Consider the following 23,745-nt stretch of genomic DNA (forward strand, 5'->3'; position numbering starts at 1 on the left):
GCTGTTAAAAAAACACACTCAGGGTCCAGACACTCCAGTCAAGCTTGTTTAGCTTCGTAGCTAAGAGGTTAATGTCTATGTATCTGTCTGCATGTGTGTGTCTGTGGTTAACAGTGAAAGCCGTAACACTTTTGGCTAATTAGTCAACAATTATAAACAGTAACATACCACTGCAGTGATAATCTCGCATAAAAAAATAAAAACACAATGGTGAAAAAACGGTTAAACATGTCTGTAAAAGGATTACAGTTTCCAGGACACAGGACAGCTTAAAGTAACAGAACACTGGTCTTTTTGGCACTGTTCTGGCACAGGGTAAAAAAAAAAAAAAAAAAAAAAAAAAAAAAAAGTGAAATATTTAGATGCTGTAATTATCCCAAAAAGGTATCTCAACAAGCAAAGAAAAAACAAACAAACCAGAAAGCTTTAAAAGATGATTCCAGGACAATGAAAACACTGATAAGATGATTATCTTATTATCTTGAGATAACAAAGTTTATTTTGTAACCAAAACAGGTTAATAATCATCCTTCCTTATTTAAGAAGACACTGATTTCTAAAACCGAGCTTTTAACTTTCTGTTCTCTCCTGCAGCTCCCTTCCTTTAGAACAGGGGTCGGCAACCCGCAGCTCTTCAGCGCCTCCTTTGCAGCTCCCTGGAGCTTTTTCAAAAATGTATGAAAATTTATTTTTTGTTTGTTTTGGTATGGAGTGCAGGAGGCCAAACGAACATTCATTATGTTTTCCAATGCTGCTGCCATCAACACCTTTGTTTATAGATGTTTGAGATGGGCCTGTTTTTCAGTGTGGTCCTGTTTCTCTGACTGAGACTGGCTGGATGTGCTCTCTGTTTCCTGGATGGGGCCGCCTTTTACAGCTGCTTTTTGTGTCTCTGCTTCTGTCTCCTTGAACCCCAGTCGGCCTCGGCAGATGGCCGCTCGCACTGAGCCTGGTTCTGCTGGAGGTTTCTTCCTGTTAAAAGGGAGTTTTTCCTCTCCACTGTCGCTACAAGCATGCTTAGTGTGAGGGATTGTTGAAGAGTCAATGGGTCGATGCAATCAACTGGTTTTCCTTAGATAGAAAACTTTAAATCAAACTGACTGTATGATCTGGTGACCTGTAAACTACCTTGAGACGACATGTGTAGTGAATTGGCGATATGGAAATAAATTGAATTCAAATTGAAATTAAATAAATGTAAACATTTCTTTCAATGAATATTTGTGTAATAGCCATAGAGATCAGTGGTCATAGTCTGCAACACGTCTCAGGCAAACAAAGCGACAGGTGGGTCTCAGGCCATGGAACCCAAGGGGGAAGATACCTGATGAGAACAGGGGATTCAAAGAAGAATGGAGCGAATCATTTACTTAATTATCTATTTGGAAGGATTGTCCGCATTTTTGCTTTGTAATGAAAAGTTGTCATATAATAAAGAGTATTTCCAGGGAAGGCTAAATATGAAGCCGATCACAAAGTTGGGAGTGAGAGAAAGAATGCAGTTGCAGAACTTCTGGATAAATTAGAGGAGAGCAAAGATAGATTTAAGAAGTGGATTGCATCTCCAAACTCCACTACTGCTGCTAGTTTGGTTGCAAGCATAGAAAACCATTAACAGATCCAACAGGTAGCGCTCTTATGCAGGGATGGGAACTTTCTTAAATTTTTCCCCCAAATCCTCAAAGTAAAAATAACACCAAGGAACGATGGTGACGGAGGATGTGGGAGTTCGGGGTTAGAGAGCTCTGCTCTGATGGATGTCAGTTCCTGATTGGTTCCTCATGACTCAATCAACTCCTCCCAGCAGAAACACGTCCACCACAGAAAGACTCCTTTATCGTGTTTCTATCATTTCATCAACGCAAGAAAAGCTAAACCGCGCGGTGAAAGGCGGTGAGAGCGTTCACTGCTTCTTCCTCACCTCATGCTGCTATGTGACATTTGCTCCAGGATAAACATTTAATCATGAATGATTATTATATATTTAAGTCCATGTAGTCCTTTTTTATAGCGGGCTAATATCCTTAGAGCCTGTGTTGACATACGAGGCTTATAGAAGACTTTTACATTTTTGTGGCTCCAGGCAGATTTATTTTTTTTAGTCCAATATGGCTCTTAAGAGCAGTTTGGGTTTCCGACCCCTGCTATAGAAGGTACCACACTGCAAAAAATCGAAATCTAGATAAGTCATCTTTTCTTCAAAATAAGGGCTTTTGTTCTTTTATTGAGGAGGTAAAAGAGACGTTTTGCCAATGGAACAAGACAATTTACACTTAAAATAAGAAAACACAATTGCATTGTCTTATTTCAAGTGCATATTATCTAATTATCTTCTTTTAAGAGTAAAAATATTCATTCCATTGGCAAATCCTCTTACTTACCTACTAAAATTTAGGGTAAATACACTTAATTTAAGATATCTTTACTTATTTCTAGGTCGTTTTTGCAGTGCAGTCCTTCCGTACTTTTCTGTATCCTTTTGCTCCTTTCAAATACATGTCAGGATTAGACTGATATAAACTGAATTCGGATCTGTTTTGTTTTTCTGTTTTCTGGTTCTGCTCTATAGAGATGATCTACACTGATATTTGTGGTAATGTTACTGAACCTGTTATCTTGAGATAATAGAGACAGTTTTTAGTTTCAGGAGACGTCTTTACATTTCATCAATTTCAAACAAAAAACACTGAAAAATTACTGAATAATGATTTCATGAATACAAATGTAGATCAGTATCTCAAGCAGTGAAAAAAGAAACATTACATGACTCCAAATTGTTCAACATAAATAACTTTTCCATTATTCAAAATGAGAAATAATCATTTTTAAATACACTTCATTGATAGTCAATCATCTACTCTGAAATTAAATAGATTTATAAGAATCTTCCCATCATTGTAATTTTACAGATAAAACCATAAAACAGCATGGTTTCCAGCGTGGATCGTTCAAGACCTCTTTGAGTCTTACACTCTTTTTAATGTGATTTCACCTAATCAAATGCTCAGACATATGAGTTCATGAAATGCATAAATATTTTATAGTGTATAAATAAATGCACTATAAAATAATCGACTAACTGAGAAGAACAAGGAGGACAGAGGGAAAATGTTACGGTGCCCCCATTTGTGCTTTCTTCATATATATGCAGCTGCCTAAATTAACCAATGAGGTTGGAGGCATTTTAAAGATCCTTAAATACTTTTTAACCCAGTTGATAATATTCTGTTCTATAAAGTGAGTAAAAATAAAACTGAACAGAAAGCAATACTGTGAGAAAACATTTTAAAATTTGTTCAGGAGCCTAAGTTGAACCAAATCTTGGCAGCTTATGTGGAAATCATTAATTTCTGATTAATTAAAGCAGTTATGTGGCATAAAAAATACTTCAAAACAAGAAGAAAAAAAAAAGCAACCGGTAGGACAAGAAGTTGTTCTAAAAACCAGTAGAGGCCAAAGTTAGCAATTAAACCTAAATTGAAACGGCTATTTTCATTAAAAACTGGTGACTCACTTATGATGTTTTACGGTCAATCATCTTGTGTGGGATGGTTATTAATGATATATTTAGTAATGATTACAATACTCACTACTGGTTTAAACTAAAGTGTTAACACGGTTTTGCAAAACTGGGTGACCAGCTGAGGAGGTTGGTGACATCATTTTGATATACTGTGCATCTAGAACATCGATGCTATAAAGGAAAAGTCCGGCCAGCGAGGAATAATCAAAGGATCATTATTTAGACCTAAAACTAATACGTTCACAGAGATTTGATGAATTTAAGTGTTAATTAATAAGATTATAAAAGCAATAATTTAAGAGTCTGGGAGCGGCCATTTTTGCCCAAATATAGTAGCCCCTCCCTCCTGCCATCTTCCGGCAGTGACGTCACGGGGCGGTAAGCCTAGCGCCATTCTCCCCGCTTTACAAGCTAAATCAATGGGAACTACTAGACACATCTGCAATCAACAACAATTATTGAAGATTTCCAGAGGACTTCACCATTGAAATTCACCACAGCTATAGTGAAACTGACAATGCCCACGTGCATGGCAGCTGGATGCTGGAATACATCGGGGAAAAGTGAAAAAAAGAGTTATTCCACCTTTCTGATTCCTGATCCTCCACGGACGGGTTGGTCGTTGGATCGCCAACTTGAAGAGGGAGGATTTGCCATCGAACTTCTGGCCAGAGAAAAAACCCGTAATATGTAGCCAACATTTGGAAGAAGAATGTTTTCAAGATGACTTGGATAATAGCGCGTTGTGACAAACACCAGATACAGCACTGGGACTTGATCAACAGCCGATACCGCACCGTGACGTCACTAACCAGTAGGTGGCGGTAGTGTTCTTTGACAAACATGGAAAATTACTCTGAATTAAAAACACTTATCATGTATTGAACAGTCTGTAATAATTTCATATTTAAAGTAGTTTCAGAAGTTGAATTCTGAATACGACCGGACTTCTCCTTTAAATAGTGCATTATACGTTTTATTGGCTTTTGTTTGTGTGTATCCTTGTGAATAAAATCCAAGCTATATTTTTTTTGTTTGTTACTATAGTTAAAACCTGTTTTTTGCAAGTCTGCATGTCTGTGCACCTGTCACCTACTGTCAGACTATAAACCATAAAAAAAGAGCACAAAGAAGATAAATAGCACCTAGAGGTTCGTCAGCAGCTGCTGCTAATGTTGACAGATGCTACAGGTATTATGGGTGCATCACTGCAACACAAGACATACTGTAAATGTTTCAAACCCTTTGTGATCCGTATGAGATGAGGCTGACCAGGTGTCGACATGCTGACTCCTCAAAAACGAGCATTTTCACGATGCTCGAGATAGAAAGAATAATTAGATACAGGAACAATTGAACAGTACAAGGTCATGAACATACGGAAAAATAAGTCATGCAGGACACATTTATAAGGATGCTGTACATAAAACAGGGTTCCATTGTTCCAACTCTACCAGAGTTTAAAAGGACCTGTCAGTCCTTTTAAACTCCTTTCTCTAAATACCAAGATTTATAATGAATTTATGTCTATATGATGTATTCATAAAGCGGCTTTAAATGCAGAACAAGAAAAAAGGCAGAGATGCGATGAAATAATGAAGAAATTAATAAAATAGGGAGGAAAGAAAAGAAAGAAAGAAAGAAACTGATGGTCCAAAACAGGCAGGGTAACTTTTAGATAAACAATTGAAAGTATAAAAACCAGAATAACATTTATAAAGTTCCAGACCGCGTATGACCCTGACAAAAATCTGAGAGACAAATTTAAAAAATGTAATTTTTGTACTTTCCAGTATAAAAAAACAAACAAACAGAAAAACAAATTTGAAACTTTCATAAATAGACTAGTCTTACATTCAAAAAAATACCTTGATGGTAGATAACAGTTTGTTTCCTAATGTCTAATAATATTAATAGTAACAACAAAAAATAATCTCTGAATTTCATAAAACTAAGACTGCTCTTCTCATTCCACAAAATAAAACTAAGTTCTGGTTAGAAGTGAAACACTCAGACCGAGTGGCCACATGACCAACACAGGAAGTGTCATGGTTAATAATAAAGATTAAATTTGCACCAACTGTGGTTCAAAATGCAGAAAACATGTGAAATCATCAGTTCATCCATTCTGCTTTCCTGCTGTGGAGGCAAAGCCAAGACCGAGATGATGGCACGAGTTGTTTGGCAGCATGTCTCCTTTGATAAAACCTTTCTTTTGTCTTTGAAACAAATTAAAGTGCAAGGTGTGTTTTTTCCCCCTCCGTTTTGGTCACACCTTTCCACAGAAAAAATGTCTTCCGGATAGAACTAGGATACACAGATTTGCATTCACCCGAATTCGAAGCGGAGCTGAAAGAAACGAGACAGACACACATTTTCTCCGTTAAATACTCCGGCCTGCTCTGTGCCGACGGCAGAAGCGCAGCTGCTGTCTGCCGCGAGGTTGACCCATAAGACTCTTTGTCAAAGGAAGCGTCAGGCAGTGGTGTCGCCGTTAAGAGATGAAGTGGCACAGGGGGTGGTGGTTTGTACTGTAGCTAGGCTTGGGCCGGGCCTGGCCAGAAGGTTCCAAACAGGACGTAGACAGCAAAGGGCCTGGCACATCTTTGGTCCCATAAAGCACTTGGTTTATGTCAAGCTGACTCCTTGCACTCCGACGAGGGGAAAAGGGAAAGGGTAACGCCATCAGGAACCCGGTTGCTAAGCTACAACTGGAGAATTGTACGGCACAGGCAGAAACATCTTCAAGCCATGCAGTTAAGATCGTCCAGAGCAACCGGCAGCGAGAGTTTCAAGGAAGTTTAAAAACGTGTCAGGAGACGGGAGGCGAGACTTTGTACGGGAGCGCAGCACAGCACAAAAAAAAGCTCTTAGAGGAAGGAAATAGCTGCTGTTGGCTTTTCTTAATAAAGTTCAGGCTGTGGCATGCTCTCTGAAACACCTGCAACCTGACGAGGAGCTCTGGTGTCTGGGTGGGAGGGTTAAACACTGGGGGTGGGGTTAAAGTCAGACAAAAAGGAGGCTGACTCTAAGAACAGCTTAAACAGAACTCCTCCCCCGTCTCCTAAAACAGGAGAGACGGACTCGGCCTTAAGGCATTGCAGAGCCCTTGGAAAATTGGCACATGCATGGAGAGTGCAGAAATGTGTGCATATGTGTTCTACGTCTACATGTACAGGTTAGGCATGAATTCAAAAATGAGGGAAGAGGAAACTCGACTTGTACAATCAGATCAGAACAGGAAACTTTTTTCTCTCTGCTGAAGCCAAGGCGAGATTCTGGCTTCCAACCTACAGAGACGTCAGCTTTCAGAAACAATTCTGACCATACGTTCTATTCAAGGAGGATTTTATGAAAACACAACTCATTAAAAAGTCTGTACTGACTGTACTTATGGCACCTTTACCTTAAAAATATAGATGAGGGGAAGATTTAAGAAACCTCCCAAAAAAGGCTGAAAATCAACAAAAATGAAAGAAAAAGGACACAGTGAGGTCAGAAAGACCGCAGAGCTTTTTGAGATTTCCATTTTGCTTTAAGGAGCTCGTCAGATGTTTGTGAGCGTGGTGGAGGTGAAGAGGCGCACAGTGAGCATGCCTGGGATGTCGTTGTCCTGGCGACTGCCCTTGTCTCGGAGGTGAAGCGTGTGTTGCTCTTGCCGCTCGTTGGGCTCGCTGAACAGGACCACCTGACCCAGGAAGGTGTCCATGATCATGTTCTTGTTGTAGATCTAAGGGCCGCTCGTGCAAAGCGCACGTCCACGAGCAAGCGTGGGAAATGAAGGAGAAGAGAAGAAGAGAAAAGAGAGGGAATGAGCACAGAAGATCTGATGGAGGGAACGGCTGGGAAGGAAACGTAAAGGTGTGAGGGTTTAGGTACCAGATCTGCTCGAGGCCATGCCCCTTCTTATGACGCCATCATATGGCAACTCCACTCAGACAAACTGTATTGCACCCGTTTCTTAAGAATCAAATCTGTTTTGGACTCACAACTTATTATTACCTTCTATATTTGCTATCATTTTACACAGGGTTCCTACAGCATAAGGCGAGTTAAATTCAAGACTTTTTAATGCCACTTGAAATAAAAATTTAAGACCAAATTCACAAGAAACACCAGAAAAACCTGCTTGCAACAACTTAACCCAAAGGTTTATTTTAACATAAACCACTGCACTAATGTTTCAAATTTTGAAAAGCTTCCCATACAGGAAGAAAGCTAAAAACACACAAATGACAGATATATTTGAACAATTATTTAACTTAAATTATTTAACTTTAAAGCCACAACAAACTTTGTTTTAGCAAAGTTTGTTGTGGCTTTAAAGCTATACTATGCAACCGGTGTTGATTTTCCAGCGAGGCTCCCCCCAGAGGGCGAAAGTAAAACTGCACTGTCGTAAATATGCTCAGCTGTTCTCCTGGTTTCTCCGTCAAGCCAGGCTAGGTTGTTTTGAGCTTAACAGACAGGCGAACGCAACGAATCACAATGTCTACTGCGGTAAGTGACTATTTTGTTCCAATTTTCGAGTTTTACAATTTAGCATGTTTTCATACATTATTTGTTATGCATGTGTCTAAATAACAAAGATTGTAGTTAGCCTAGTTGGAGTTTGCTGCTCCCACATGGGCTTTCGCTGTTTTCTCGCTGGTTCCGCCATGATAACTGCACAAATATCGCCACTGCGCTAGCAACGAGCATACCTTTCACTGGGGGCGTGTAGCAGTTCTCGCCGTAAAGCAAGACAGACTCTCGCGATGCACGAGACTTCTGAGCCTGTGGGTGCGGGCCGAGGGCTCCTGCAATTGCAAGTGCGGTATTTCCCCCACAGACCACCAGGGTGGCCGAGAAAACCTTTGTTTGACCTGAAATGACTCATTAAAGGAATAGTACACCCAAAACATGATTAGCCTTAATTTTCTACTCACCCCCATGCTGAACAACACTCTGGAGTACTTTTTTGATATCTCAAATGCATCTGGAGATCTGGGAGGCTTCTTGCTGTCTGCTGACATTCAAATAATGGAGGTCTATGGCGCCAGAGGCAGAAAGGTCCATAAAAGTCCACAAAAAACGCGTCAATATTCCTCCATACTGCTCGGCCAATGTATTCCAAGTGTCCTGAGTGGGTAGCATCCATAATTTACTCGAAACAAAGTCATTTAGAATGTTTTTAGAGCATAAACAGTAGTGTATAGGATTTCCTGAAAGCGCGCACCTGCGCGTTCACGATACTACGGAAGCCGGCAGACCAAACCAGATGAAAGTGCGCATTCAGCGTCTGCTCTGCCGATAATGCAAGCGTAGAAGAAGAAATGTGCTGTTTACCTGTGCAAAGAAAGAAACAACGAAAGAAAAATGTCTGAGGACTTCAATGTTGAGGAAGAGCATGAGTTCTTTGCCGAGCTGAATGCGCACTTTCGTCTGGGTTGGTCTGCCGCGGTTTCCGTGGCGTCGTGAACGCGCTTTCAGGAAATCCTATACACTACTGTTTATGCTCTAAAAACATTCTAAATGGCTTCGTTTTCGAGTAAATTCTGGACGCTACCCACTCAGGACACTTGGAATACATTGGACGAGCAGTATGGAGGAATATTGACACGTTTTTTGTGGACTTTTATGGACCTTTGTGCCTCGGGCGCCATAGACCTCCATTATTTGAATGTCAGCAGACAGCATGAAGCCTCCCAGATCTCCAGATGCATTTGAGATATCAAAAAAGTACTCCAGAGTGTTGTTCAGCCTGGGGGTGAGTAGAAAATGAAGGCTAATCATGTTTTGGGTGTACTATTCCTTTAATTAACTGAATAATGTTGCATAGTATGCCTTTAAAACAATCAGTTTTAAAGCCCCAACATAACCAGTGCTAAGTCTTATTTGTAGCTATTTTTCTTTGTATCATTTTCTTAGTATGTTTGATTTGGTGATAAGTGGAGGCGTTGCAGAGACAAGGGTGGAACTAAACTGAGAAATACCGGCTGTTTCTCGGTAACTCCATTTTGACGCTTTGCGTTTCGTGCTTCGCATGTGCGACTCCACTGCCTTAATTCCCATCGTTCTTGAATGACTTCTTGCACTAAATCCACTGAGCCTCATGTATGTTCCCTGGTTTTAGCCATGGAGGAAACTCTTGGCTGGAGCCAATTTTGGTTACATTTACACTTGCTCATATTTTCCAGACAAAAGTTAATGGCGCATCTCCCAAATGTCCCGGCCGCAACAACGCTTTATTGGTTCCACTATCGGGACGGAACCAATAATGGCGAGCCGTTATTTTTTTAATAATAAAAAAAAAAGGTAAATTTTAATGTTTTATTTAGATTACAAAAATAAAAATAATCCTATTTATGATGTTTTAAAAATTAAGACCTACGAAAGACTGATTTAAGACATTTTAATACCAATTAAGGCCTTAGTTTTATTTTGAAGAATTCAATGCCTTTTAAGACTTTTTAAGGACCCGTGGGAACCCTGTCACATTTCATGAAGAAAACAATCATGTAGAAAATACTGCCCTCTAAGACTGAGCTTTGCCATTTACCAAAGAGACAAAAAAGACAAAAAAACTAAAATAATATGACTTTCGTGGAGTTTTTGGACAAATAAAACAACAGTTATTAGAAAACGAATGTTGTTGTTGACACAAAGATAAAGTAGTGTAGCTTAATATGGCTAACTGACCGAGCCACAGCGCTATCCAGCTCTCCCCATTTATATCATGGTCTAACACTTTGACCATGATATAAATGCCATCATCCCTTTTTCATTTTTTTTATTGTTTTTACGGCACCAGTGGCTGGTTTTTACGACAGTAGGCTGACAGGAAAAGAGGTATTAGGGAGGGGGAGAGACATGCGGCAAAGGACCACAGGCCGGATCGAACCCGGCCGCATCAAAGACTGGTGGTGGTGCACTAACCACTGCGCCACCTGCACACCCATCCCTTTTAAATAAAAATGTCATTAAATGTTTATAACAGATAAGATCAAGTGTTTAGCCCAATGTTTTTTCAGCAATAGCAGAAGCAATCTTTTTGGGCTTGTCCTAAAACTTTACTAAATAAGTAATACGATATTGAGCCTGTAGCTGCCACAGACAACTGGACCAGCCAAGCTGATCCTCAGCAGGATTCTTATAAACTGACCCGCTGATGCAGGCCTAAGTTGGTGCAGCAGCTCACCTCAATGTGGATGGCTTCCTTGGGCTTTTTGCGGTAAAAAAGGCCTTTGATGTCAAAGTTTGGGCAACGTGTGTCTTTTTGAACTGGTGAACGAACTCGCTCTCCTTCACAGGTGATTATCACATAAGAATCCACAACTGCAAGGAAAAAAAATCAGAAAAAATACACACATGATCTCGGTTATTTGCATCAGTTGCTAACAACAGTTCTTCTAGGGCAGGGGTGACCAATTGAAAATCAGTCAAGTCTGAATAAAGAAAATCATCAACCAGTAAAGGTATTTTTAATTATAATCCGATACTTTAATCCAAATTTAACACTGAAATAAAATTAGGTTTTTATGCCTCAATGTTATACATTGACATTTTAAATGAAAAAAATAAAATAATATATACATAATATTTTCCATTTTTTCTAGTTCTCTACTTAAAAGTGTTTTTTTAAGTAGAAAACAAGAATCGTTCAGGTTGGTATATAGATATTTTCCTGATTCACATATTTTATAAAACACGTGCTTCGCATGTGCGACTCCACTGCCTTAATTCCCATCGTTCTGAGCTTGAATGACTTCTTGCACTAAATCCACTGAGCCTCATGTATGTTCCCTGGTTTTAGCCATGGAGAAAACTCTTGGCTGGAGACAATTTTGGTTACATTTACACTTGCTCATATTTTCCAGACAAAAAGTTAATGGTGCATCTCCCAAATGTCACGGCTGCAACAACGCTTTATTGGTTGCGCTATCAGGACGGAACCAAAAATGGCGAGCCGTTATTTTTTTTTTTAAATAAAAAAATAAATTGTCAATTTTAACGTTTTATTTAGATTACAAAAATAAATCGTAATAAAAATAATCCCATTTACGATGTTTTAAAAATTAAGACCTACGAAAGACTGATTTAAGAGATTTTAATACCAATTAAGGCCTTAGTTTTATTTTGAAGAATTCAATGCCTTTTAAGGACCCGCGGGAACCCTGGTTGTGTCACGTGACCAAATTAGCTAATTTCATTGGCTAGAAGCTGCTCGACTGTATCGAGTGTAATTTGCTTCGGCTTGAGTTCACCAAAAGGTTGACACATTCAGGGCTGAAGTTTTTGCGGGCAAATTTCTTGAGGCTGAACTTTTTGCCGTTGAATTTTTTTCCAGCTGAATTTTTTTTGCAGGAATTTTTAAGACATTTTAATACTAATTAAGGCCTTAGTTTTATTTTGAAGAATTCAATGCCTTTTAAGACTTTTTAAGGAACCGGCGGGGACCCTGAATAACAAGAAACACCAACTTGCCCGAATATATTAAGAAAAATAATAAAAGTGCTTCTAGAAGAAATTAATGAAAAACACTCTGAGAGTGAAAGAACATAACCTTATAATTGTTAACTAGGCTTATTAACTAAAGTCCTGTTCTTTTAGTTGATCCTATACATTTTTCTTGCATGTTCTTTTACCTTTCTCTAACCCAGAATGTACAGATTAGACAAGATCAGAACATGTAGCCAGGGGGCGCTGTGGTACCTTTTATTTCATTCTAAACTCTTGTGTAGTTGACCGAAGCAATGAATGTCTGATTTTATTTATTTGTTCTTTACAATGCATAAACAGGTGGATAAAAAGCAAATGGCTCAGACTGCACTGCTGTTCAGCAGAAGTCTTACCTCCATTGGTGTCTTGTCCCTGCAGTCCCTCAGCACTCACTACATGAACCTGAGTGACCAGCTGAGGGTAGCCACACATCCCTGTCCAACAAGTCTGAGGAGGCTCATCCAGAGTCAGCTCTCTGCAGAGGGAGGAAAGTATAAACCGTTTAGTTTTACATCCTGTAACCAGTTTAGGCTCCAACAGAACAACAGATTCTGTTTCTGTTCTTATTGGACGTATAAACAGGAGTTCTTAAGGATACAAGGCTTGGATAGTTTGTGTAATTTGCTACGAAGAACATTAGACCATTAAAATCTCATAAGGTAATTAAAGAAACATCATTTTAGAATCTCTGAGCATCTTAGTCCAGTTTTTAGCCTTTATGTTTTAGTGCTTTAGTTTTTTTTTAAGTATTTATGTTTTATTTATACTTATCCCAAACATTCTTACATTAACTTGCAGCAGTAAATAACCTCATACATCTGGAAAAGGTGTTTGCATGCAAAATTATTAAGCTTTCCGTTTTAGTTTAGTCAAAGGTATAATTTTATTCGTGATGATCATAAAAGTAAGAAACCTAAAGGAGAAATAACAAAAAATTCTTCTCACTTTTCACCTGCAAAGGCCGTTTCATTCCTTATAAAACATCAAAGCTCTCATTTTGTTAAGTCTTTATTAAAGTTTCTCTTGTTTCTAACCTAGAACTAAAGAGATAAAGTACGTTGGTGGTGTGAGTAGCCTGTGTTTACTTCCTGGTCCCTGAACCAATCGTATGAGCGTTGTCAAAACAGAATGCAGCATTTTGAATCTTATGTTGGCTAAAGAGAATTAGCCTAAAAACATGGAAGCCAAAGAGAGAAGTGGGCCAGAAACAATCACGACATCCTTCAAAGCTGCAAACAAAAACTTACTGTACTGTTACATTAGTACAACGTACTAGGTTGATTGATTGATTTTTATCTTTGATTTTACTGGCACTGTGTAGCACTTTGAGATTTTTGCTAATGAAAAGTGCGGTACAAATTGGATTTATTATTATTATTATTATTAGGTGTTGCCTATTTTGTGTGTTTTTGCAAATTGAAACCCTGCTACAATTACTTAATAATTACAGGGATATACAGTCAGAAATGTAATATATTATACATAACTATGTTATTTATCATCATCTACGAGCTCAGCCTCTTAACCTTAATATTTGCGTTGCCTTAGAATTCGTTATTTATAATTACATAGGAGCGGGTCTCGCAGCCATGGAGGCAGACATCTTTGCGCTACGGCAGCGCAGAGCCAACAAACTAGCGATTGCGAGATCGCCCATTACGCTCGAAAGTAACTATGGCAAGTTGAGAGAGATGAACTGAGACGGTACTGAACGCACAGACTAATGAAATACTATCTGTAAAATTATCTATGTAAACAAACCTCATCACTTGAGAAGGTTGGTGATGCATCGTGGAAGACATTTCGTCCCGTAACGCTCGCCGTACTGTTGGGGGGGAGAAGCGGTGGGGGGGAGATGTTCATGTTGCTGCAGTCTGACCGCTAGATGTCGCTAAAAGTTACACACTGTAGCTTTAAATGATCCTCAGAATAACATATTTAAAGTCATATCTGTTCCAATTGTTGCAATTCGGAATTCTCCCGAGTGAAACGCAGGTTGTTGTTTTTTTTACATTGAGCCCTTGATTTTACATTATTACATCATGTTCTACTCAACCATTCGAGTTTTGTGTCATTTGGAGCCGTTCTGAAGATATTCCAAGTAACGTCTTCCTATGGCCAACGATTTGAAGGCACAAACTAAACTGTTCATAATTTATCATTTACGGTACGCCATCATAACATGTTGGCGAATCACTGTCCCCCAGACATCTGCGGTTAGATTTTTTATATTTATATCTTTTAAAAACGAAGCGGCACGTGTAAGGCATCTTGATTGAAGGTGTGACTTAGTGACAGAAGCGAGGCTGACAACAGGCCTTCTGACCACCATCAGTTCTTCCCAAAGAATACAGCGACTAATGCTACATTCAGACAGTAAGCAGCAGAGGCAGAAAAAATGTGCCTGCTGCTTAATTTCTGATGCTTGTACAAATTTAGTTCTGAAGCGCGGCTGAAGCATCTTTGCTGGTCTAGCTGCGTGGTCGAAAAGTGGCTCTGATGCACGTTGGGCGGAGCTACCCTATCCTTTCTTTGCCTGGAACAATTGCAGCTATATTTGCTGTGATCAGTGGGTAAAAAGTAGTTTGAATCTATGTTGAAGTGAGAAAGTCCATCTGAAAACCTAATCTGTGCAGTCAGTTCATCCAGATTACCATCCTGCCTTCAAATATTATTTTGCTGTAGGAGCCACTCAAACCCCCGTACACTGGCGATGCGCTGTCAACGGCAGCCTCTGGTCTCTTCTTTGCGGTTTTCCACTACTGTTTGCGGCGGCTGGAAGGCGGTTTTCACGTATGTAATCCAAACTGCAGGCACCAGAATAATAAAATCGTATATATTTTTCCAGCAGTTTTCAAGATTTGAAGTTAATTTAGGCATTAAACTGTTTCAGAGGAGTGATCATAGCGCTCTGCATCAGCAGTGCTGTGTCTGTCTCCCTGGCAGCTCCTAGATCAGCTTCTCTGATTGGTTGATGAAGGTGCTGCTTCTGAGGCGTGTTGCGCATGTCAGATGCTCCTGCTTCTCAAAAATCGCTGTAGGACCTTTTGCTGCGCCTTGAAGCGCAGCAACCATTGACTTTGCATGTGAACTAGCTGCTTCTGCTGCCTCTGCTGCTCGTGGTCTGAATGTAGCATTAAGACTGGTTTATACTCAGAAACCAGGTTGTCTGCATGTGCGTTGGCAGTGGATGCAAATATACCCCCCACCCCCCCACCCCCCACCCTCACTCCTTCCGCAGACACTCTGCTGTGCCTCTCTAAAAGTATAGGTGAGCGCAGACAGTGCTGCAGACAGGAGGCCTCTGATTGGTCAAATGCGTATTTCCTATTTGGTACTGTTAAAGAAAAATGATTATTTTTAGTTTTTAATATAGTTAATCTTATGGCATGTGTAAAAGGTATGTTGAGCACTCTCATTTTGAACATATTTCTTAATTTTGAACAAGTTTGTGAAGATAACCTTTCCTTGAACCAAATTACTGAATTTAAGTTTGTTCTTGAGAATTCCATAGCTATCTGTGGAATCTTGTCTTGTGTTTTATGACCCCAGATGTTTGCCGTAAATTAGGGGAAGCTCTAAGTTTTTCTGAGTGTCAGAGATAGCTCCTGGTTGGAGGAGCAAAAGCCAGCCTTATCTGAATAAATTAAATAAAAGAGGATAAAGCTTTCTACATAGAAGTAACAAATCAGATTTGCTCTTGCAACTCTCCAAAGATGTCTTTGTACGTCTTTGCTTTCTTTCCTTCTCTCCATTTATGTCTGGTAATTGAATGTGTGTCTGCGTTGTTCTGCAGTTTCTGGTGTAAGTTTATGCATTGTCTTATATTGGATTAAACTCTGTAATTCTGTGACGTCAACACGCATTGCTGGTTTTCCTTGGGGCCACACGCAGCTCGCCGAGAGGACCTGGGATAAAAAAGGAAGAGAGAAAGCCAACCTCTTTCCAAAGTTAACTATTTTAGAATATTTTCTTCCTTAACAGTACCTTACCGGCTTGTTTTGTACACGTGAAGATGAAGAGTGAGGGGCGCAAGAACGCTGGGACCCTTTTTCCACCTGGTTCCCCCCCTCACGCCCCTCCATTGTCGCACAAACTTGCCCCCACTTCCTCACCGCCTCGGCCGTATCTAGACCCACAGCTAGTTCCTGATTGGCCCTCTGGCGTTGTGGTGTGGAATAACATAGCACAGACCAAGTTTCAATATTGAGCACAAATCAAAAATATCTGCAGCAGGCTCACTGCGACACACTGATGTGCGAGGATAACCAGCCCTTAAGAGCTGAGGTTTGAACTTGCAACCCTCTGGATTTATGTGTAAGTAAGCATATTCGATTAGTGGCCTCTGGCTCCTGCTTTTTCTCTCAAATCTTAACAAAACTGCAAGGGTGTGACTAGTTTTATACCCCATTTTGGCTTGAATATGAAAGTGAGATTGAATTGACAATAGAACCAGTAAATACCAGACATTTTTTTTGAATATCTTCAAGACAGGATGTGATCATTTCTTTTTAGAAAGATTTATAGATCAGCCCATGATTCCATAATTACTTGCAGTCTGAAAGCACATCAGTGAAGACCCGCAGCAGAAATTCTCCCTGCTGCCCTGGGTCAAAGGTTGTGGGGATGATGACGTATCGACCTTCCTTAAGCTCCTTCCTGAGGAAGACGCAGCGGGAATTGATGTAGATGGAACCTGCTACTTTCTGCTGGGCTGTGTGCATACGGTACTTCCGATTGAGTTCAACCTGCAGGAGGAGAGGATTTTATTCAAATGGCGATTTCCAGTTCACCAGATCATCCAGTCAGATTGATTCAAAGTTTTATATCTAAGGAACCAGCTGATTGCATCGACTCATTCACTGGAAGGGAATCCCTCACACTAAGCATGCTTGTAGCGACAGTGGAGAGGAAAAACTCCCTGTTATCAGGAAGAAACCTCCAGCAGAACCAGGCTCAGTGTGAGCGGCCATCTGCTGAGGCCGACTGGGGTTCAAGGTGACAGAAGCAGACATACAGAAAGCAGCTGCAAAAGGCGGCCCTATCCAGGAAACACACAGCCAGGCAGACGAGCACCGAGCCAGCTCCCATGTCAGAGGATGAACAGAGCACATCCAGTCAGTCACAGTCAGAGAAACAGGACTACACTGGAAAACAGGCCGATTGCTAACATCTAGAAACAAAGGTGGTGATGGCAGCAGCACAGCTAATATTTGTCTCCAGGATTGAACTAACAAACTCTGGAGAGTGGGGTAATAGAGATTGAATCAAGCAGAAGGATGAAAAGGGGTCCCTATGTCCTCCAGCAGTCTAAGCCTTTAGCAGCATAACTATAGAGATAGCTCAGAGAAAGCTTTCAGTGTTTTTACCCGATGAATATCGAAGCCTATAGCAAGGTTCTCCCCTTTGCCTTCTTTGGGCGTGGCTCTCTTCTCTTTTTGCTGCAGGCAGATCAACACCTCATCCTCAACCTTCTTCACATCAAAGACATACTGGTGGGAGAAAAAGGAGACTCTGCTATTACCCTTCAGCACTGGTGTTGTTGATAACAGCATCTGTTAACAGAAGCCCATGGATCTACCTGAGGGTTTTGCAGGAAGGTGGTCTTGTGATTGATGCAGCCCCCGGATCGGTTTCGAAGAGGATCCTGGCGGTGGGTCCAGGTGCCCCTCATCACCTCTTCCTCCCAGGTCTTGTGGATGCTCAAATAGGATGTGTTGATGAGGCGGCAGAGGATCAGGTCTGTGAAGTACTGGCAGAAGTCGTCAAAGTTCATCCTGCAGAAGGACAGGCAAAGAGGAAAAGATAGACCAAAGGGAGCAGATGCCAGCTGGAGGAAAAAACAAAAGAGTTCTTAAATAGGTTCGAAATGAAAAGAAATCAGAGCAAAAAGGAACATTAACAGGTTACAAAGAGCTTTCCTCTATTTTTGCTTTTGTTTTACTACTTAAATGCTTTAGATTAACCATTTTTTTTTTTCATTTCAAAGACAAACTGAGTAAATACAAAAAGCAGTTTTTCAATACTCCTTTAAATGGTCTAAATAATAAAATAAACAATAATAAACATCTTTATTCAATAAATAGAAGAGATGATGTGTAGATTTAAAGATGGTCAAATGTGGTCATCTCTACCTAAAGATGGAATACTTTGAAATAATTAAGATTTAGTACTTAAATGAATAGACTTTGTATTTCTCCTTGGATTGACTAAACCAAGCAAATTTGTACCGTTTATAGAAATGTATACAGATGTGAAATGTTTGAACCATTGGAATCAATTTAAAGGAAAAGTCTGTTCATATTCAGAACTAAAACTTCTGAAAGTTTTTAAATATGAAATTATTCCATACTGTTCAATAAATAAGTGTTTTTAATTAAGAGTAATTTCCATCTGAATGTGTTTTACTGGAGGCATCCATGTTTGTCAAAGAACACTACTGCCACCTACTGGTTAGTGACGTCACGGTGCGGTATCGGCTGTTGATCAAGTCCCAGTGCTGTAACTGGTGTTTGTCACAACGCGCTATTATCCAAGTCATCTTGAAAACATTCTTCTTCCAAATGTTGGCTACATATTACGGGTTTTTTCACTGGCCAGAAATTCGATGGCAAATCCTCCCTCTTCAAGTTGGCGATCCGACGACCAACCCGTCCGTGGAGGATCAGGAATCAGAAAGGTGGAATAACTCTTTTTTTTTCCTTTCACCCGCTGTATTCAAACATCCAACTGCCATGCACGTGGGCATTGTCAGTTTCACTATAGCTCTGGTGAATTTCAATGGAGAAGTCCTCTGGAAATCTTCAATAATTGTTGTTGATTGCAGATGTGTCTAGTAGTTCCCATTGACTTAGCTTGTAAAGCGGGGAGAATAGCGCTAGGCTTACCGCACCGTGACGTCACTGCTGGAAGATGGCAGGAGGGAGGGGTTACTATATTTGGGCAAAAATGGCCGCTCCCGGAAGGACTCAGTGATCGCGATGAAAATGATATTAATGCTAAATTCATTAAATCACTGCGAACGTATTAGTTTTAGGTTTAAATAATGATCCATTGATTAATTCTTGTGGACCAACTGGACTTTTCCTTTAAATCTAAGTGAATAATCCTAACAGCACTGCATGATCCTACAGAAATAATCATATTGCAAGGGAAGGCAGATAAAGCAATAACTGTTAACCTGATGCTATTAAAAAACTTCTAAAATATTATTATATATATATTTTTTAGTGGTGATGGGGGGGGGGGGGGGGGGGGGGGGGGGTTCAGTTGTTATTTAGTGCATGACCCAATACAAAACCAACATAACACATACAAATAAACTGACTACTTTTAACTGTAGTAAAATTAGCAATAAAAGAAAAAAATCATAGTATTAACAAGCATAATTAGTGATCATATTAATGCGTAATATATGCTCAGTCAATGGATTAAGGGGTCTCACCAGAACTCGCCGTCATCCTGCACAGTGACACCCAGCTTCTCTCTCTCACTCTTGCTCACCTTGTTCCACTCCTCCGAACTGAAACCAACAAGAACACCACAGCTTAGATACAGTATTTGACCCGGTCGCTATCGGTAGGTTTGATAAAATTTTAGAGCTCAGTGCAACATCGGACATTAAAATATTTTGTTCTCTTTTTCTTGCAAACATTACAAAACTGGTCCAAATTCTAGAAGAAAGGCCATTGCTTCTTTGGATAATAATAATTTGCAAGAAATGGCTTTCAATATTCAGAACAATTACTCTTCTAGTACTTGTGCTACAGCTGCCAGCACTAGTATTACTACATCGAATACTATTCGTACTGCAGCCACATTTGCTACTATTAGAAACCTCACAGACAAAACAGAAGTTAAAGTGTTTGGACCAGAGTCTTTGAAAAAGAAGCTGATTAGTCAGTCACTTCATTTGGATGGGATTAAACTGATTTCAGAAAAAGCAAAACATTTTGGTGTTATTTTTCTATCAGGACCTGTCCTTTAAATCCCATTTGTTCTTTGATCTGCAGAATATAGTAAAAATTAGAAATCTCCTGTCCAGGGGTGATGCTGAGAAACTAGTCCATGCATTTGTTACTTCAAGGCTGGACTATTTTAATTCTTTACTATCAGGAAGTCCACAAACTGTAGTCAAAAGCCTTCAGCTGATCCAAAATTCAGCCAGAGTTCTGATAAAAATGAAAAACAGAGATCATATCTCTCCTATCCTGGCTTCTCTTCATTGGCTTCCTGTTAAATCCAGAATAGAATTTAAAATCCTCCTTCTCACATATAAAGCCTTAAATGGCCAAGCTCCATCTGATATCAGAGATCTGATTGTTCCTTATGTTCCTAACAGAGCACTTCGCTCTCAATCTGCAGGTTTACTAGTGGTTCCTAGAATTTCTAAAAGTAGAAGACTGGTAAGGCTAGGCTTAAAACTTTCCTTTTTGATAAAGCTTATAGTTAGATTGGCTCAGGTTATCCTGAGCTATCTCTATAGTTCTGCTGCTATAGGCTTAGACTGCTGGAGGACATAGGGACCCCTATTTCATCATTCTGCTTCATTCTATCTCTATTCTCCCACTCTGCAAAATCTGTTAGTTTAATCTCTAACGTAGCCTTTTTGGAAACACGGGAAGGAGCAATCGGCTAAGTGAGCTCAGTGCTTAAAAAAAAAAATCATTCATTCCTTTAGAGACAGCATGAAAAGTCAGCTGAGTACAAAACATAGAGAGGAAAACAAGAAGAAAAGAGACAAGAAGAGAGGGACACAACCTAGAACTAATAATGTATGTCTATTCTATTAACATTTCTCTATCTGGATAATGGGTCTGTTTATGTGTTGTCTTCTCTATTCAAAGGGCCCCCTGTCTGCCTTTGCCTAGGGCCCCAAATTTCCTAAACCCCCCCTTGACTCCAACAGGGGGTTGCAAAAATTTTGGTTGATTACTTTCTTTTTATATTACCCCCTGCGATTTTTCCCCCTAATTGAAATGTCTTTAAATCCGCATTAACATGAATCCAACAGACTGTAGTAAACAGATAAATGGAGGCAGAAGATGTCTTTCAGTCATCAATGCACACATTCAGCGACACACAGGAGCTCTTTCAAGCTGGGCACCGTTTCATTCACAACACCTGTCCCATCAACCAGGAATCAGAAATACTTCAATAATCCCAGGGAGAGATTACTTTAGTTACATTACTGCATCTGTAATAGAGTGACTATAGGACCATTTTTATATAACACAATTTAATACAATATATATAATCATGTTTTGGGGGCTCTTGGCTTGGAAAACATTGAAGACCCCTGCCTTAAAATAATAAAAGATAATAACCGTTAGGAATCCGGTCTGTGTGGGTTGTGTTTTTCCCCTCTCCACCACCAGGTGACGCCCTGTTCTCATTTGTCCTCCCACACACCTGCGGCTGGTTGGCTCATTATTGAGGACTTCTTAAGCGGTGGACTGCCCCTACTTCGACGCCAGAGTGTTTGCCAGTTTTGGTACTCTGCCAAGCTGAGTTTAGCTGAGTCTAACTGAGTTTTTGTTTCTCTGAGCCTAACCTGATTTTTGTCTTTGCCTTTCGGCAGGAAGTCATTCTGAATACTGGATGTTTGGCCTTCTCCCCCCGGAAGGATCGTTTGTGCTTCACACTGAGCAGGGGATTCATCACCACACGTCCCGTTCAAGTTCTCCAGGAAATCTAAGTGGCAGTCCGCCCATTGCTCCTCAGGAACCAACCAAACCAAGGACCTGTCCGCCCTCCAACAAGCCCCTCAATCTCTGGAAAAAGCCACATTGACTGGATTCAGGGAAGAAACCTTTCTACGCAATCATGAGTCCCATTTATCTGAGTTTTCAAGTCGTCGTTCAAAGTTCCCACGGACCCTGAACTAACCTCTGTGAACTTTCCTTCTCACTTCCAGTTCCGGTTCACCAGCTCTCTGAGTTTCTCCGAATCCAACCCTTTGAACTCCTCAATAAACCTGTTTTTTGTACGTGGGTCAGATCTCTTAGAACATCATGACAATAACATCCATGAAACTAATCAAACCCATATGAAAATGAAACAGCTTCTTCTGCCTTTATATAACTGAATGCATAAATGAATCAATATACTCTGGATCAATCTCAGATGGTAAAATAAACTTCTTTAGGTTCTATTAATCAAACCAGAACATTATTTTCTGCTTAATGTTCCCTCTTCATTGCAATCATAGGTGTTTTCTTGCAGGATGAGTTTTGTTGTTATGCCTCTTTGCTTATGATTCAACTCTACGCCTCATCAGCTGGCCAGCCTCCACTCAAAGCAACAGGTTTGTCCAAACCCTGGCTAAATAATTCAGTGACAGTGAGTGAATGAGATGATTCACAGTTCCTTAATGACGTCTATTTCTTTCACCTCCATTAATAATTCATATTCCATTATTTCAAGGCACTTTGTTTTTATAAATGGAGGACATGTATATCAGTGTTTTGTAGTCTTTTGGGGACCATAAATGGAGGAAGGAAGCAAAAAGTATGAAAAGAGCTGTCTGGGAAGGCTGAATTCTGTCCCTGTTTTTCACTGGGAGTCCCATTTGCCTGATTGCATTTCCATTTTTCATTGTCTAGATGACATTTCCCACACTGTTGCTCTCTTGTCTATGATGTGTGCATTATTCATGGACCGCTGTTTGTCCAGTCATTTGAGATTTGCTCATTCTTCTCACCCAGTCACCAAGAAATTAGCATGTCAAAGTCAGACTCAGAGGAACGGGTCACTTGAATTAAATTAGAAACAACTGGCCCACAACAAGGTCACGTATTCAAAGATGAATTCATTTTTTGTCCTTGTTTATCAAAGATAATTTCATTACATCGGTTATGATGGATGAACAGCTTCAAGAGGTTCAACAATAAATTAATTTCCACAGTGGATGTGAAGGCGGCAGTGCTGTGTTTACCTGTCGCTCCACGGGCCGCTCCATTCCTTCTCTCCCCAGGGGTTCCTCATGCGAATCATGTGCAGCTTTTCCGATTTGAAGAAGGCCAGCAGTCCGTGACCAAGTCGCACCTTCCGGACGTCTGTCACGGCGTAGGCGTGGCCTTTGACCAAACCACAGTCCAGCCGGGCTTCCATGTCCTCCACCGTTGTCGCCTAAATAAGCAACGGAAAGGTGTAAGCCCTTTGAAATGAGAGACATCTGTCATTTTCATCATAGGTACATTTAAAAAATGAGAGACATAAAAAAAAAAAAAAAAAAGGAAAATTCATTGTAGGATTTTTAAATAGTTTGTAAATTATGGTGGTAAATAGTGGTGTAAATAAGCTAACACCACTTACAATGGTAACTGAACATAGGAAAGCAATACTACTTAAAACCAATAGTACAACTGTAACCCGTGGCTTGCTCAGATTAGATTAAAAATTACATTGTTTCATCTAACAAAAATAGTTTTAACCAACTAGATTGGTTGTTTTTCCAACCAATCTATTCTTAGAATCTATCCAAACTTTATCCAACTGACAGAAACTGCCCTACAAACTCCCAGATCTTGACTGAATACTGAGGCTGTTTAAATACCTGTCAAGAGTTCAAGGGGAGCTGAATCAATTGGTCACATGGTTGGCGGAGTAGCGAGGCCTTGGACGTAATCTATTTAGGCTCCTCCCCCAAATAAAGCAAGCCTCGATACGCGCCTCGCGGAATTGCCCCCCTCCATTACTCGGCTCATCTCATAACATCACTACTTTTTGATTACCCAAAG

At 40.1% G+C, this 23,745-nt stretch overlaps 1 protein-coding gene across 1 annotated transcript in view; it reads right to left on the reverse strand.

The window, feature by feature from the left end:
* Nucleotides 1–4,658: 4,658 nt before the first annotated feature.
* LOC119786810 (calpain-5-like) overlaps nucleotides 4,659–23,745 on the reverse strand; it is a 56,995-nt gene continuing 37,908 nt past the window's right edge. Inside the window, exons 5-12 of the mRNA XM_038290366.1 lie at nucleotides 22,941–23,134; nucleotides 19,449–19,526; nucleotides 17,586–17,781; nucleotides 17,374–17,496; nucleotides 16,556–16,752; nucleotides 12,358–12,479; nucleotides 10,704–10,840; nucleotides 4,659–7,253 (exon numbers count right to left, since the gene is read on the reverse strand). Of these exons, the coding sequence (XP_038146294.1) occupies nucleotides 7,071–7,253; nucleotides 10,704–10,840; nucleotides 12,358–12,479; nucleotides 16,556–16,752; nucleotides 17,374–17,496; nucleotides 17,586–17,781; nucleotides 19,449–19,526; nucleotides 22,941–23,134 (1,230 nt within the window). The 3' untranslated portion in view covers nucleotides 4,659–7,070. The remainder of the gene's footprint in view (nucleotides 7,254–10,703; nucleotides 10,841–12,357; nucleotides 12,480–16,555; nucleotides 16,753–17,373; nucleotides 17,497–17,585; nucleotides 17,782–19,448; nucleotides 19,527–22,940; nucleotides 23,135–23,745) is intronic.

Source organism: Cyprinodon tularosa, unplaced genomic scaffold (assembly GCF_016077235.1).
Source record: "Cyprinodon tularosa strain WSP-4 unplaced genomic scaffold, ASM1607723v1 ctg28, whole genome shotgun sequence".
NCBI lineage: Eukaryota > Metazoa > Chordata > Actinopteri > Cyprinodontiformes > Cyprinodontidae > Cyprinodon > Cyprinodon tularosa.